Raw genomic sequence first — 12,452 nt, forward strand, 5'->3', positions numbered from 1 at the left:
GTGGGGAGGGGGCGGGTGGAGTGGGGAGGGGGCGGGTGAAGTGGGGAGCGGTTGGAGTGTGGAGGGGGCGGGTGGTGTGGGGAGGGGGCGGGTGGTGTGGGGAGGGGGCGGGTGGTGTGGGGAGGGGGCGGGTGGTGTGGGGAGGGGGCGGGTGGTGTGGGGAGGGGGCGGGTGGAGTGGAGAGGGGACGGGTGGAGTGGAGAGGGGACGGGTGGAGGGGGGAGGGGGCGGGTAAAGTGGGGCGGGGGCGGGTGGTGTGGGGCGGGGGCGGGTGGTGTGGGGCGGGTGGTGTGGGGCGGGGGCGGGTGGTGTGCGGCGGGGGCGGGTGGTGTGGGGAGGGGGAGGGTGGTGTGGGGAGGGGGCGGGTGGAGTGGGGAGCGGGCGGGTGGAGTGGGGAGGGGGCGGGTGGAGTGGGGAGGGGGCGGGTGGAGTGGGGAGCGGGCGGGTGGAGTGGGGAGGGGGCGGGTGGAGTGGGGAGGGGGCGGGTGGAGTGGGGAGGGGGCGGGTGGAGTGGGGAGCGGGCGGGTGGAGTGGGGAGGGGGCGGGTGGAGTGGGGAACGGGCGGGTGGAGTGGGGAGGGGGCGGGTGGTGTGGGGAGGGGGAGGGTTGTGTGGGGAGGGGGCGGGTGGAGTGGGGAGCGGGCGGGTGGAGTGGGGAGGGGGCGGGTGGAGTGGGGAGCGGGCGGGTGGAGTGGGGAACGGGCGGGTGGAGTGGGGAACGGGCGGGTGGAGTGGGGAGGGGGCGGGTGGAGTGGGGAGGGGGCGGGTGGAGTGGGGAGCGGGCGGGTGGAGTGGGGAGGGGGCGGGTGGAGTGGGGAGCGGGCGGGTGGAGTGGGGAGGGGGCGGGTGGAGTGGATAGGGGGCGGGTGGTGTGGGGCGGGGGGCGGGTGGTGTGGGGAGGGGGCGGGTGGTGTGGGGAGGGGGCGGGTGGAGTGGGGAGGGGGCGGGTGAAGTGGGGAGCGGTTGGAGTGTGGAGGGGGCGGGTGGTGTGGGGAGGGGGCGGGTGGTGTGGGGAGGGGGCGGGTGGTGTGGGGAGGGGGCGGGTGGTGTGGGGAGGGGGCGGGTAGTGTGGGGAGGGGGTGGTGTGGGGAGGGGGCGGGTGGTGTGGGGAGGGGGCGGGTGGAGTGGAGAGGGGGCAGGTGGAGTGGGGTGGGGGCGGGTGGTGTGGGGCGGGGGCGGGTGGTGTGGGGCGGGGGCGGGTGGTGTGGGGCGGGTGGTGTGGGGCGGGTGGTGTGGGGCGGGGGCGGGTGGTGTGCGGCGGGGGCGGGTGGTGTGGGGAGGGGGAGGGTGGTGTGGGGAGGGGGCGGGTGGAGTGGGGAGCGGGCGGGTGGAGTGGGGAGGGGGCGGGTGGAGTGGGGAGGGGGCGGGTGGAGTGGGGAGCGGGCGGGTGGAGTGGGGAACGGGCGGGTGGAGTGGGGAACGGGCGGGTGGAGTGGGGAGGGGGCGGGTGGAGTGGGGAGGGGGCGGGTGGAGTGGGGAGGGGGCGGGTGGAGTGGGGAGGGGGGCGGGTGGAGTGGGGAGGGGGCGGGTGGAGTGGGGAGCGGGCGGGTGGTGTGGGGAGGGGGCGGGTGGTGTGGGGAGGGGGCGGGTGGTGTGGGGAGGGGGCGGGTGGTGTGGGGAGGGGGCGGGTGGAGTGGAGAGGGGACGGGTGGAGTGGAGAGGGGACGGGTGGAGGGGGGAGGGGGCGGGTGGAGTGGGGCGGGGGCGGGTGGTGTGGGGCGGGGGCGGGTGGTGTGGGGCGGGTGGTGTGGGGCGGGTGGTGTGGGGCGGGGGCGGGTGGTGTGCGGCGGGGGCGGGTGGTGTGGGGAGGGGGAGGGTGGTGTGGGGAGGGGGCGGGTGGAGTGGGGAGCGGGCGGGTGGAGTGGGGAGGGGGCGGGTGGAGTGGGGAGCGGGCGGGTGGAGTGGGGAGGGGGCGGGTGGAGTGGGGAGGGGGCGGGTGGAGTGGGGAGGGGGCGGGTGGAGTGGGGAGCGGGCGGGTGGAGTGGGGAGGGGGCGGGTGGAGTGGGGAACGGGCGGGTGGAGTGGGGAGGGGGCGGGTGGTGTGGGGAGGGGGAGGGTGGTGTGGGGAGGGGGCGGGTGGTGTGGGGAGGGGGCGGGTGGAGTGGGGAGCGGGCGGGTGGAGTGGGGAGGGGGCGGGTGGAGTGGGGAGCGGGCGGGTGGAGTGGGGAACGGGCGGGTGGAGTGGGGAGGGGGCGGGTGGAGTGGGGAGGGGGCGGGTGGAGTGGGGAGGGGGCGGGTGGAGTGGGGAGCGGGCGGGTGGAGTGGGGAGGGGGCGGGTGGAGTGGGGAGCGGGCGGGTGGAGTGGGGAACGGGCGGGTGGAGTGGGGAGGGGGCGGGTGGAGTGGATAGGGGGCGGGTGGTGTGGGGCGGGGGGCGGGTGGTGTGGGGCGGGTGGTGTGGGGCGGGGGCGGGTGGTGTGCGGCAGGGGCGGGTGGTGTGGGGAGGGGGCGGGTGGTGTGGGGAGGGGGCGGGTGGAGTGGGGAGGGGGCGGGTGAAGTGGGGAGCGGTTGGAGTGTGGAGGGGGCGGGTGGTGTGGGGAGGGGGCGGGTGGTGTGGGGAGGGGGCGGGTGGTGTGGGGGAGGGGGCGGGTGGTGTGGGGAGGGGGCGGGTAGTGTGGGGAGGGGGTGGTGTGGGGAGGGGGCGGGTGGTGTGGGGAGGGGGCGGGTGGAGTGGAGAGGGGGCAGGTGGAGTGGGGAGGGGGCGGGTGGTGTGGGGCGGGGGCGGGTGGTGTGGGGCGGGGGCGGGTGGTGTGGGGCGGGTGGTGTGGGGCGGGGGCAGGTGGTGTGCGGCGGGGGCGGGTGGTGTGGGGAGGGGGAGGGTGGTGTGGGGAGGGGGCGGGTGGAGTGGGGAGCGGGCGGGTGGAGTGGGGAGGGGGCGGGTGGAGTGGGGAGGGGGCGGGTGGAGTGGGGAGCGGGCGGGTGGAGTGGGGAACGGGCGGGTGGAGTGGGGAACGGGCGGGTGGAGTGGGGAGGGGGCGGGTGGAGTGGGGAGGGGGCGGGTGGAGTGGGGAGGGGGCGGGTGGAGTGGGGAGCGGGCGGGTGGAGTGTGGAGGGGGCGGGTGGAGTGGGGAGGGGGCGGGTGGAGTGGGGAACGGGCGGGTGGAGTGGGGAGGGGGGCGGGTGGTGTGGGGAGGGGGAGGGTGGTGTGGGGAGGGGGCGGGTGGAGTGGGGAGCGGGCGGGTGGAGTGGGGAGGGGGCGGGTGGAGTGGGGAGCGGGCGGGTGGAGTGGGGAACGGGCGGGTGGAGTGGGGAGGGGGCGGGTGGAGTGGGGAGGGTGGAGTGGGGAGGGGGCGGGTGGAGTGGGGAGGGGGCGGGTGGAGTGGGGAGGGGGCGGGTGGAGTGGGGAACGGGCGGGTGGAGTGGGGAGGGGGCGGGTGGTGTGGGGAGGGGGAGGGTGGTGTGGGGAGGGGGCGGGTGGTGTGGGGAGGGGGCGGGTGGAGTGGGGAGCGGGCGGGTGGAGTGGGGAGGGGGCGGGTGGAGTGGGGAGCGGGCGGGTGGAGTGGGGAACGGGCGGGTGGAGTGGGGAGGGGGCGGGTGGAGTGGGGAGGGGGCGGGTGGAGTGGGGAGGGGGCGGGTGGAGTGGGGAGCGGGCGGGTGGAGTGGGGAGGGGGCGGGTGGAGTGGGGAGCGGGCGGGTGGAGTGGGGAACGGGCGGGTGGAGTGGGGAGGGGGCGGGTGGAGTGGATAGGGGGCGGGTGGTGTGGGGCGGGGGCGGGTGGTGTGGGGCGGGTGGTGTGGGGCGGGGGCGGGTGGTGTGCGGCAGGGGCGGGTGGTGTGGGGAGGGGGCGGGTGGTGTGGGGAGGGGGCGGGTGGAGTGGGGAGGGGGCGGGTGAAGTGGGGAGCGGTTGGAGTGTGGAGGGGGCGGGTGGTGTGGGGAGGGGGCGGGTGGTGTGGGGAGGGGGCGGGTGGTGTGGGGAGGGGGCGGGTGGTGTGGGGAGGGGGGCGGGTAGTGTGGGGAGGGGGTGGTGTGGGGAGGGGGCGGGTGGTGTGGGGAGGGGGCGGGTGGAGTGGAGAGGGGGCAGGTGGAGTGGGGAGGGGGCGGGTGGTGTGGGGCGGGGGCGGGTGGTGTGGGGCGGGGGCGGGTGGTGTGGGGCGGGTGGTGTGGGGCGGGGGCGGGTGGTGTGCGGCGGGGGCGGGTGGTGTGGGGAGGGGGAGGGTGGTGTGGGGAGGGGGCGGGTGGAGTGGGGAGCGGGCGGGTGGAGTGGGGAGGGGGCGGGTGGAGTGGGGAGGGGGCGGGTGGAGTGGGGAGCGGGCGGGTGGAGTGGGGAACGGGCGGGTGGAGTGGGGAACGGGCGGGTGGAGTGGGGAGGGGGCGGGTGGAGTGGGGAGGGGGCGGGTGGAGTGGGGAGGGGGCGGGTGGAGTGGGGAGGGGGCGGGTGGAGTGGGGAGCGGGCGGGTGGAGTGTGGAGGGGGCGGGTGGAGTGGGGAGGGGGCGGGTGGAGTGGGGAACGGGCGGGTGGAGTGGGGAGGGGGCGGGTGGTGTGGGGAGGGGGAGGGTGGTGTGGGGAGGGGGCGGGTGGAGTGGGGAGCGGGCGGGTGGAGTGGGGAGGGGGCGGGTGGAGTGGGGAGCGGGCGGGTGGAGTGGGGAACGGGCGGGTGGAGTGGGGAGGGGGCGGGTGGAGTGGGGAGGGTGGAGTGGGGAGGGGGCGGGTGGAGTGGGGAGGGGGGCGGGTGGAGTGGGGAGCGGGCGGGTGGAGTGGGGAGGGGGCGGGTGGAGTGGGGAGCGAGCGGGTGGAGTGGGGAACGGGCGGGTGGAGTGGGGAGGGGGCGGGTAGAGTGGATAGGGGGCGGGTGGAGTGGGGAGGGGGCGGGTGGAGTGGGAAGTGGGGAGGGGGCGGGTGGAGTGGGGAGGGGGCGGGTGTTATCCGCCATCGATCTAGAGAGGCAAAAGCGAACTCTTGCCGCGATGTTTGCGATCTTGCGCGTACGCAGAGCGAACTCCGCGTCGAGCTGGGAGTGACTGGATCTGATTTCGTTATTCAATTAATCCAGAACAGCTGCGGCCAGGGCGGCAGTAGTGGGTGGGGCCACACGAGAGGGGCGGGGCTTATGGCCAAAGTAGGCGGGACCTACGGAAGCCGCAGTGGCCGAGGGTGAATCCTAAACACAAAACGCGAGGTGGGGAAATCACTCAACTCGAGCCGCCGGGTACACGTGGAGTAGACAGGGACCATTCCGCCCTTAGTGTCTCTGCCTCGCGGTGTCTCCGTCTACCTCCCAAGTGTATCTCTCTGTCTCGCGGTGTCTCTCTTTCCCTGGTCTCTGTGTGTCCGTGCTGGTGGATCTCGGTGTGTGTCCCTGTCTCCGTGTCACTTGTCTACAAACAGCCAAGAACAATGCGAAACAGGTACACCACTCACTCACCTGTATGTACTACGGTATGTTGAACTTCTTTTGCACCGTACGTAGCCAACCGTGTTAATCGGAGCAGGGAAGGTAGCAAAAAATATGAGTGGTAGTTGATGATGATGAGTGGTAATTGATGATGATGAGTGGTAGTTGATGATGATGAGTGGTAGTTGAGGATGGTGAGTGGTAGTTGATGATGGTGAGTGGTAGTTGATGATGGTGAGTGGTAGTTGATGATGGTGAGTGGTAGTTGATGATGGTGAGTGGTAGTTGATGATGGAACCAGGTGGTTCCGACCAGTATAAATATTCTGATTGGATGTAACGGTCAGCTGCAGCAGCACTGGACTCGGCCATCCAGAGGGCGTTCCAACGATGCGCGTTCCGCATTACAACGGGGCGCGCTCAGCGTTACAACCCACCCAATCATTCAGCCACTCGCTCACCCACCCCCACCCACCCACTCACCAACCCATCCACTCACTCACTCACCCACTCACCAACCCACTCACTCACCCCCACCCACTCACCAACCCACTCACTCACCCATCCACTCACCCATCCACTCACTCACCCACTCACTCACCCACTCACCAACCCACTCACCAACCCCCTCACTCACCTATCCATACATCCACCCACAAATCCATCCCCTCACTCACCCAGATACTCACCCACTCACTCACCCACCTACTCACCCACACATTCACCTACTCATCCACCCATCCACTCACCCACTCACGGGGAGGCACTATGAGTGAGCTGTGATTTGCCGAGTCATCGTGGCAGGTGAGTGAGTGAGTGCAGGACAGACTTGGACTTTGAGCAGAGACCCCGGGACCAGCAGGGGCTGACAAAGACATGGAGGAAGGTGAGCCAGAGAAACGAGAGATATACACGTGCACAGTACATACACGTGTATGTGTACACGTGTATGTACGTATGTATACATAGAGGTGTATGTGTATATATAGTGTAGCAGTTAGCGCATTGTGCTATGAACCCGGTAACCCGAGTTTGATTCCCACTCGCGACCACCAACACCGGTGAGGTTGACTCGGCCTCAAATCTGTGATGTGTGCCGTGCCGGCCTTCATAGGTGCTACTCAATAACAGCATTAACCCCAACGGTCTGTTAAGGCAATATGGGGATCTTTGTACGTATATACGTACATACCAAGGTTATTAAACGTGAACCAGTTACCACAATTGGGTACTGATTTCGGTGGAGATTGAGTCATGATCTCAACCGGTGTGAGCGAGATGTAAGTACTGCACTCCCCATTGCTTCACATGCCGTGCTGGGAGATTGAAACCCAAACCACCAACTCACCACTGTTAGCACTTTTCCAGACATTGTCTAGCAGTGCGGCAAAGCGGTAACCGGTTTTACTGTCTAAGTGTTTGAATGCAGTGAACTAGCACAGCTGTGAATACCAGACGCACATACAAGTACTTCTGTGAATACCGAACACGCATACCTGCACTGATCTGCATACCAAGCATGCATACTGGCACCACTGCGAATACCAGACACGCATACCGGCACTGCTGTTAAGGGTTCCTATTCCTCTACCACGATGGGGGTGAGGGTGAGTGACGGTGAGTGTGTACATATGGAGGAGGTTCATGCAGGAGGCTGCTGGGCCGTTGGAGGCAGTCGCCCTCCAACAACAATAGAGGGCAGAGGAGTGACGCTCACAAAAACAGGTGAAACACCGCGTGGCTAAAACGCAGCAAGTTGGTACAATAGGGGGCACAGCTGCTGCATCTCCCAGTCAGTCAACCTATGGCACCTGGGTCTATTCCATGACCTGCCAGCGAGCCTTCAACACGTCAAATGGCCTCGGAGTGCACTTAGCCTGGCACAAGCACCATGGTGATGTCACCACAACTTAGTGGCGAATGGCGGCTGTTGTTGTGTCTACGGACGCCGAGAGTAAGGGTGCTCTCAGAGCGAGTGCCCCTGGCGTGCCGGCAGTGCAACTTAGGAGGAGAGCCGCCCAACTCAATCGTTGGAGTGACACATCTGTAGAGGTGTTATTGGGCGCGATGCGCATTCGACAATACAGTTAGCCGGTAGTACCGGCCACGTGCCAATAGGGGGCAGAAGAGGGGCTGAGCCCCAGTGTTAAGGGACAATGGTCCACGGGATCAACGGAAGCCCCGAAGAAACGGCATGGCCAGTGGCGCAGACCCCAAGAGGGGCTGGGGGATGACATCACCCCCAGGTCCTGCTGGAAGGTTCCAGAAAGAAGGTGTGGCCGGGGCGGAGTGAGCCACGGCTCGGTATAACAGCCGGACCTCTGAACGGTCCCGGCAGTCGTCGTTCGCCTGAAGATTGAAGAAGCCTCCTGAAGAGAAGAGCCCCAGGGCAGAGCCGAACCCCTGGCTAGGGTCGGCACGAGCTTGTACCAGTGAAGACCGTCAAGCTTCACTCGTGAGGCGTGAACATAGCCAGTGAGAGGCGTATTAGTCCGGAGGGGCGACCTCCTTACCGTATTGGGGTGTAAGGGGCCGCTACCCCTTTGTGCTATGCAGTTATTATTAAAATAAACCGTGTTGCCTCAAGAAACTCTCCTTCAGTTATTTACCCACTACACACCGATCACACCGAGCGGCAGGGAAGCCGCACTCTCCATATGGCACAGCCGGCTCTCGCCAGCTACTGCATTGCTGGGAAGTGCGGACGGCGCGCACGGGAGCAGGGAGCCACTAAAGCAGTAATACAGACAATAATGAAACTAAATAAATGAGAATGCAGTTGAAAATGAGGAAGATGAGAAGAAGGTGCACGGGGAAGGGTGAATGGAGAGGTGAGGAAGGTACGAGGGAGCAAAAGTTGTTGGCAGCCAGCTGCCGCAACGTCACGTGCCCCAGTCAATGCCCTCCCTTGTCTATGCGTGTGAAACGTGGGACCCCCCCCCCCTTATGGAACATCTTCACTGGTTAGAAACATCCAGGCTGGCCTGCCTACGATCCATCCTGGGTTTATAACCAGGATGGATTGTGCGAGGAGATTACAAAACATTTCAAGATCTGGACACATTCCCATCAGCAAGCTCCTCCAAGCAACTTCTGTTTCGCTGGATATAGGGGGCAAAAACGGGCATGACACGGACTAGAAAGGAGATGGATGGATGCGATACAGGAGGATGTGGAGCTAAGTGGACTTGCCGATTACCGATACCAGCGGTGTCAAGATCAGCCTCTGTGGAGGGAGGCTCGTGAAGGACGCTGCTGGACGGTTGGAGGCAGTCGCCCTCCATTAACAGCAGAGGGCGGAAGAGCGACGCTCATGACGAGCGAAGCGCCGGGCGGCTAAAACACAGCAAGATTGCACAGTAGGGAGCACAGGTGATGCCATTCATCTCAGTCAACCCATGGCACCTGGGTCTGTCCCGTGACGTGCAAGCAGCAAGCCTTTGTTTGACACTGCACACTCGCTTGCAAATACACGCGCGTACGTACACACATGCGTACGTACAGACACATACGTAGACATGCGTACGACCACATGCACACCCATTTAGAGGTGGCGATGGCTTTGGTGGAACCTTCATCCAGCAGTGTAGTGATCATGGATTATTGATGGATGATTGATTGATGATTATAATTTATGGATGATGATTTGATGATTGAATGATAAAGCTGATTGATTGATGGATGATTGAATGATGATGATTGATGGATGATTATTGAATGATTATGGATGATAATTGAATGATGGATGACATGTCTACCGGTGCCGTGTCTGTCCCCGCAGGAGTGAAGACGTTTATGCTGCGAGGAGACTTGAGCTCAGCTGAGAGAGCGAGAATCACTCACAGCGCTAACTCCTCCTCAACCACCATGGCGCTCCAGGCTGAGGGTGGTGGTGGTTGTGGTGGTGTAATTGGTAGTGATGGTGTCAGTGGTGGTGCTGCTGATAGTCGCGATGATGATGACGATGATGATGAAGCTGGTAGTGATGGTGCCTGTGATGGTGTGGTCAAGGATGACCCCACGACCCTGCAACCACTGCGGTTGTCATGGTTGATGGTGGCGGTGGTGGCGGTGGTGGTGGGGTGGTTGTGGTTGGGTGGTAGTGGGGGGGGGGAGTGGTGGAGGGGGTGTGGGGGGGCGGCCCCCTGCTCTGATCTCAGTGATCATCGACGCGGGCAGCACGGGGACGAGACTGCACGTCTACACGTTCAGCCGCCCGCAGCCTGGTAACGCATCATCATCGCCATTGTCTCCATCATCATCGTTACCATCGCCATCATCACCATCATCATTCTCGTTATCATTGTTATCACTATCAACACCATCATTCTCGTTATCCTTATCATCACTGATCATCACTGATCGTCATGAACATCATCATCGTTATTGTCACCATCGTCATCAACATCATTGCGATCATCAACACCATCATTATTATCATTGTCGTGACTGCCATCTATTGTACATCATCACCAACATGACCATCATCATCATCACCACCATCAATATTATTACTGCAACTCAATCCTGCTCGGCTTATCTCTATATCCCTCTCCAACACGTGACAAGTGCAGCTGCACTCTCACTGTGTTCAACCCTCCTTACACGTCTCACCGCTCTCCTCTCCAACAACTTGCCCCCCCTCCTCTCTTCTCTCATTTCTTTATACATCCCTTCACGCTCCCTCCAATCTCAACATTCCCTTTTTCTCACTGTTCCTTCACCTCCTTGCACCCAGTCTTGCTTTCGTTCTTTCTCTCTTGCCCAGTTGAACTGGAAAACGCTCCCCCTCCATATTTGATGACCCCCCTCGCTTTCCTCCTTTTGCTCTGCCCTCAGGTGCTTTCTCTTCTCTATTTCTCTTCCACTGCCTCCTCCATCCCTACCGGTTCCATCCCCCACCTCTAACCCACTCCCAGTCCCCCGGTCCTCTTCCTCCTACGACCCTAATTCCTGACCCGGCTCTCACGTCTCGCTTTCTCTATGTGCATCTAACCACGTCTCTCCTCCAGCCCTCCGCTGTGCTCCTCAATCAGCTCAACTATCCGGCCATCAGACCTCTGCCCCTACCTCCCCTCACCTACCCTCATCCATGCCCAGCCATAGCACCCCATCTATCTTACCACTCCACGCATGTGCCCAATACCCCACTGCCTCTCATCCACGTTGCACCCATCTGTCACCCTCATTCAACATCACACTCCACCTTATTCCCCCTTCCCTACCCCTACAACATCAACTCCATTGCCAGCCCCTGTCCCTCCATCCCTTGTCACCTCCTCATTGACAGCTGCTCCACCCCACCCGTTGCTCCCCTTTTTCCCCTTGTGTACCACCGTCAACTTGTGTTGTAAAGTGCCCTGGAAAGGGCGCTATATAAATCCTAAATAGAATAGAATATCACCTCCATCACCACCATCATCATCATTATCACCACCATCATCACCAACATCAGATCGTCAATAATGACAGCAATGGCGGTGTTGGTGGTAAAGGTGGTAATGATGGTAACGGTGGTGGTAACGGCGGTGGTAACGGTGGTGGTAACGGTCGTGGTAACGATGGTAACGGCGGTGTTGGCCGGCTGTGTGCATGGTGCAGGGGGGCGCCGCATGGTGCTGCAGGGCGAGGAGTTCCTCTCCGTGGAGCCGGGCCTCTCTGCCTACGCCAACCACCCCGAGCAGGTGTCACTCACTCGCTCATTCACCCGGTCACTCACCCAGTCACTCACCCGCTCTCTCACCCAGTCACTCACTCGCTCACTCACTCACCCGGTCACTCACCCAGTCACTCACCCGCTCACTCACCCAGTCACTCACCCGGTCACTCACTCACCCGGTCACTCACCCAGTCACTCACCCGCTCACTCACCCAGTCAATCACTCGCTCACTCCCTCACCCGGTCACTCACCCAGTCACTCACCCGCTCACTCACCCGGTCACTCACCCAGTCACTCACTCACTCACTCACCCGGTCACTCACTCACCCGGTCACTCACTCACTCACTCACTCACCCGGTCACTCACTCACCCGGTCACTCACTCACCCGGTGACTCACTCACTCGCTCGCTCGCTCACTCACTCACTCACTCACTCACTCACTCACTCACTCACTCACTCACCCGGTCACTCACTCACCCGGTCACTCACTCACCCGGTCACTCACTCACCCGGTCACTCACTCGTTTGCTCACTAACCTGGTCGCTCGCTCGTCCGGTCACTCACTTGCTCATTCACTCGCTCACTTGCTCGCTCACTTACTCGCTCACTTGCTCACTTACTCACTCTGTTTCTCTATCCATCTCGTCTCTCTGTGTATCTCCATATCCATATTTGTGTGTGTCTTTGTCTTTGTGTCTCGGTGTGTGAGTCTCTGTGTGCGTGTCTCTGTGCTCGTGTGTCTCTGTGCGCTGGTATCTGTCTGTGTGCGTATCTCTAGGTCGACTCAGCCTCAAATCAGTTCTTACCTTCATAGGCACTACTCGCTAACAGCACTTGCCCCAACAGTCTGTTAAGGCTACAGGGGGATCTTTGTCTTTCGTGTATGAGAGGGGGTGGGTGGTCCACAACACGCCCAACCGTCTTTGTATCCCAAGTGCTGAATATTCACATCACCATCCACCACTTCGTGTGCCTTGCCGACTTTCTTAGGTGCTGCGACTCACTAGCAGCACTTACCCCAACAGTCTGTTAGAGGCTACACGGGGGACCTTGGTCTTTGTGTATCTGTGCGTGTGTCTGTGCGCGCGTGCGCAGTGCAGGGCGTCCGTGCGCTCGCTGATCGCGGTGGCCCGGCGCCACGTGCCGCCCACGTTGTGGTCCTGCACCCCCCTCTCGCTGCGGGCCACCGCGGGCCTCCGCTTGCTGGCCCCACACACGGCACACGCCCTGCTGCAGCAGGTGACTCCCCACTATCCGCATGCCGTCTCCCCGGTATCCGCACGCCGTCTCCGCGGTATCCGCACGCCATCTCCCCGCTATCCGCACGCCGTCTCCCCACTATCCGCACGCCGTCTCCCCGGTATCCGCACGCCGTCTCCCCGCTATCCGCACGCCATCTCCCCGGTATCCGCACGCCGTCTCCCCACTATCCGCACGCCGTCTCCCCGGTATCCGCACG

At 63.9% G+C, this 12,452-nt stretch overlaps 1 protein-coding gene across 1 annotated transcript in view; it reads left to right on the top strand.

The window, feature by feature from the left end:
• Nucleotides 1-5,777: 5,777 nt before the first annotated feature.
• LOC144734708 (nucleoside diphosphate phosphatase ENTPD5-like) overlaps nucleotides 5,778-12,452 on the top strand; it is a 30,445-nt gene continuing 23,770 nt past the window's right edge. Inside the window, 5 exon segments of the mRNA XM_078617028.1 lie at nucleotides 5,778-6,216; nucleotides 9,112-9,437; nucleotides 9,439-9,556; nucleotides 10,932-11,014; nucleotides 12,089-12,232. Of these exon segments, the coding sequence (XP_078473154.1) occupies nucleotides 6,207-6,216; nucleotides 9,112-9,437; nucleotides 9,439-9,556; nucleotides 10,932-11,014; nucleotides 12,089-12,232 (681 nt within the window). The 5' untranslated portion in view covers nucleotides 5,778-6,206.

Source organism: Lampetra planeri, chromosome 52 (genome assembly GCF_965212315.1).
Source record: "Lampetra planeri chromosome 52, kcLamPlan1.2.h2, whole genome shotgun sequence".
Classification (NCBI taxonomy): Eukaryota; Metazoa; Chordata; class Hyperoartia; order Petromyzontiformes; family Petromyzontidae; genus Lampetra; species Lampetra planeri.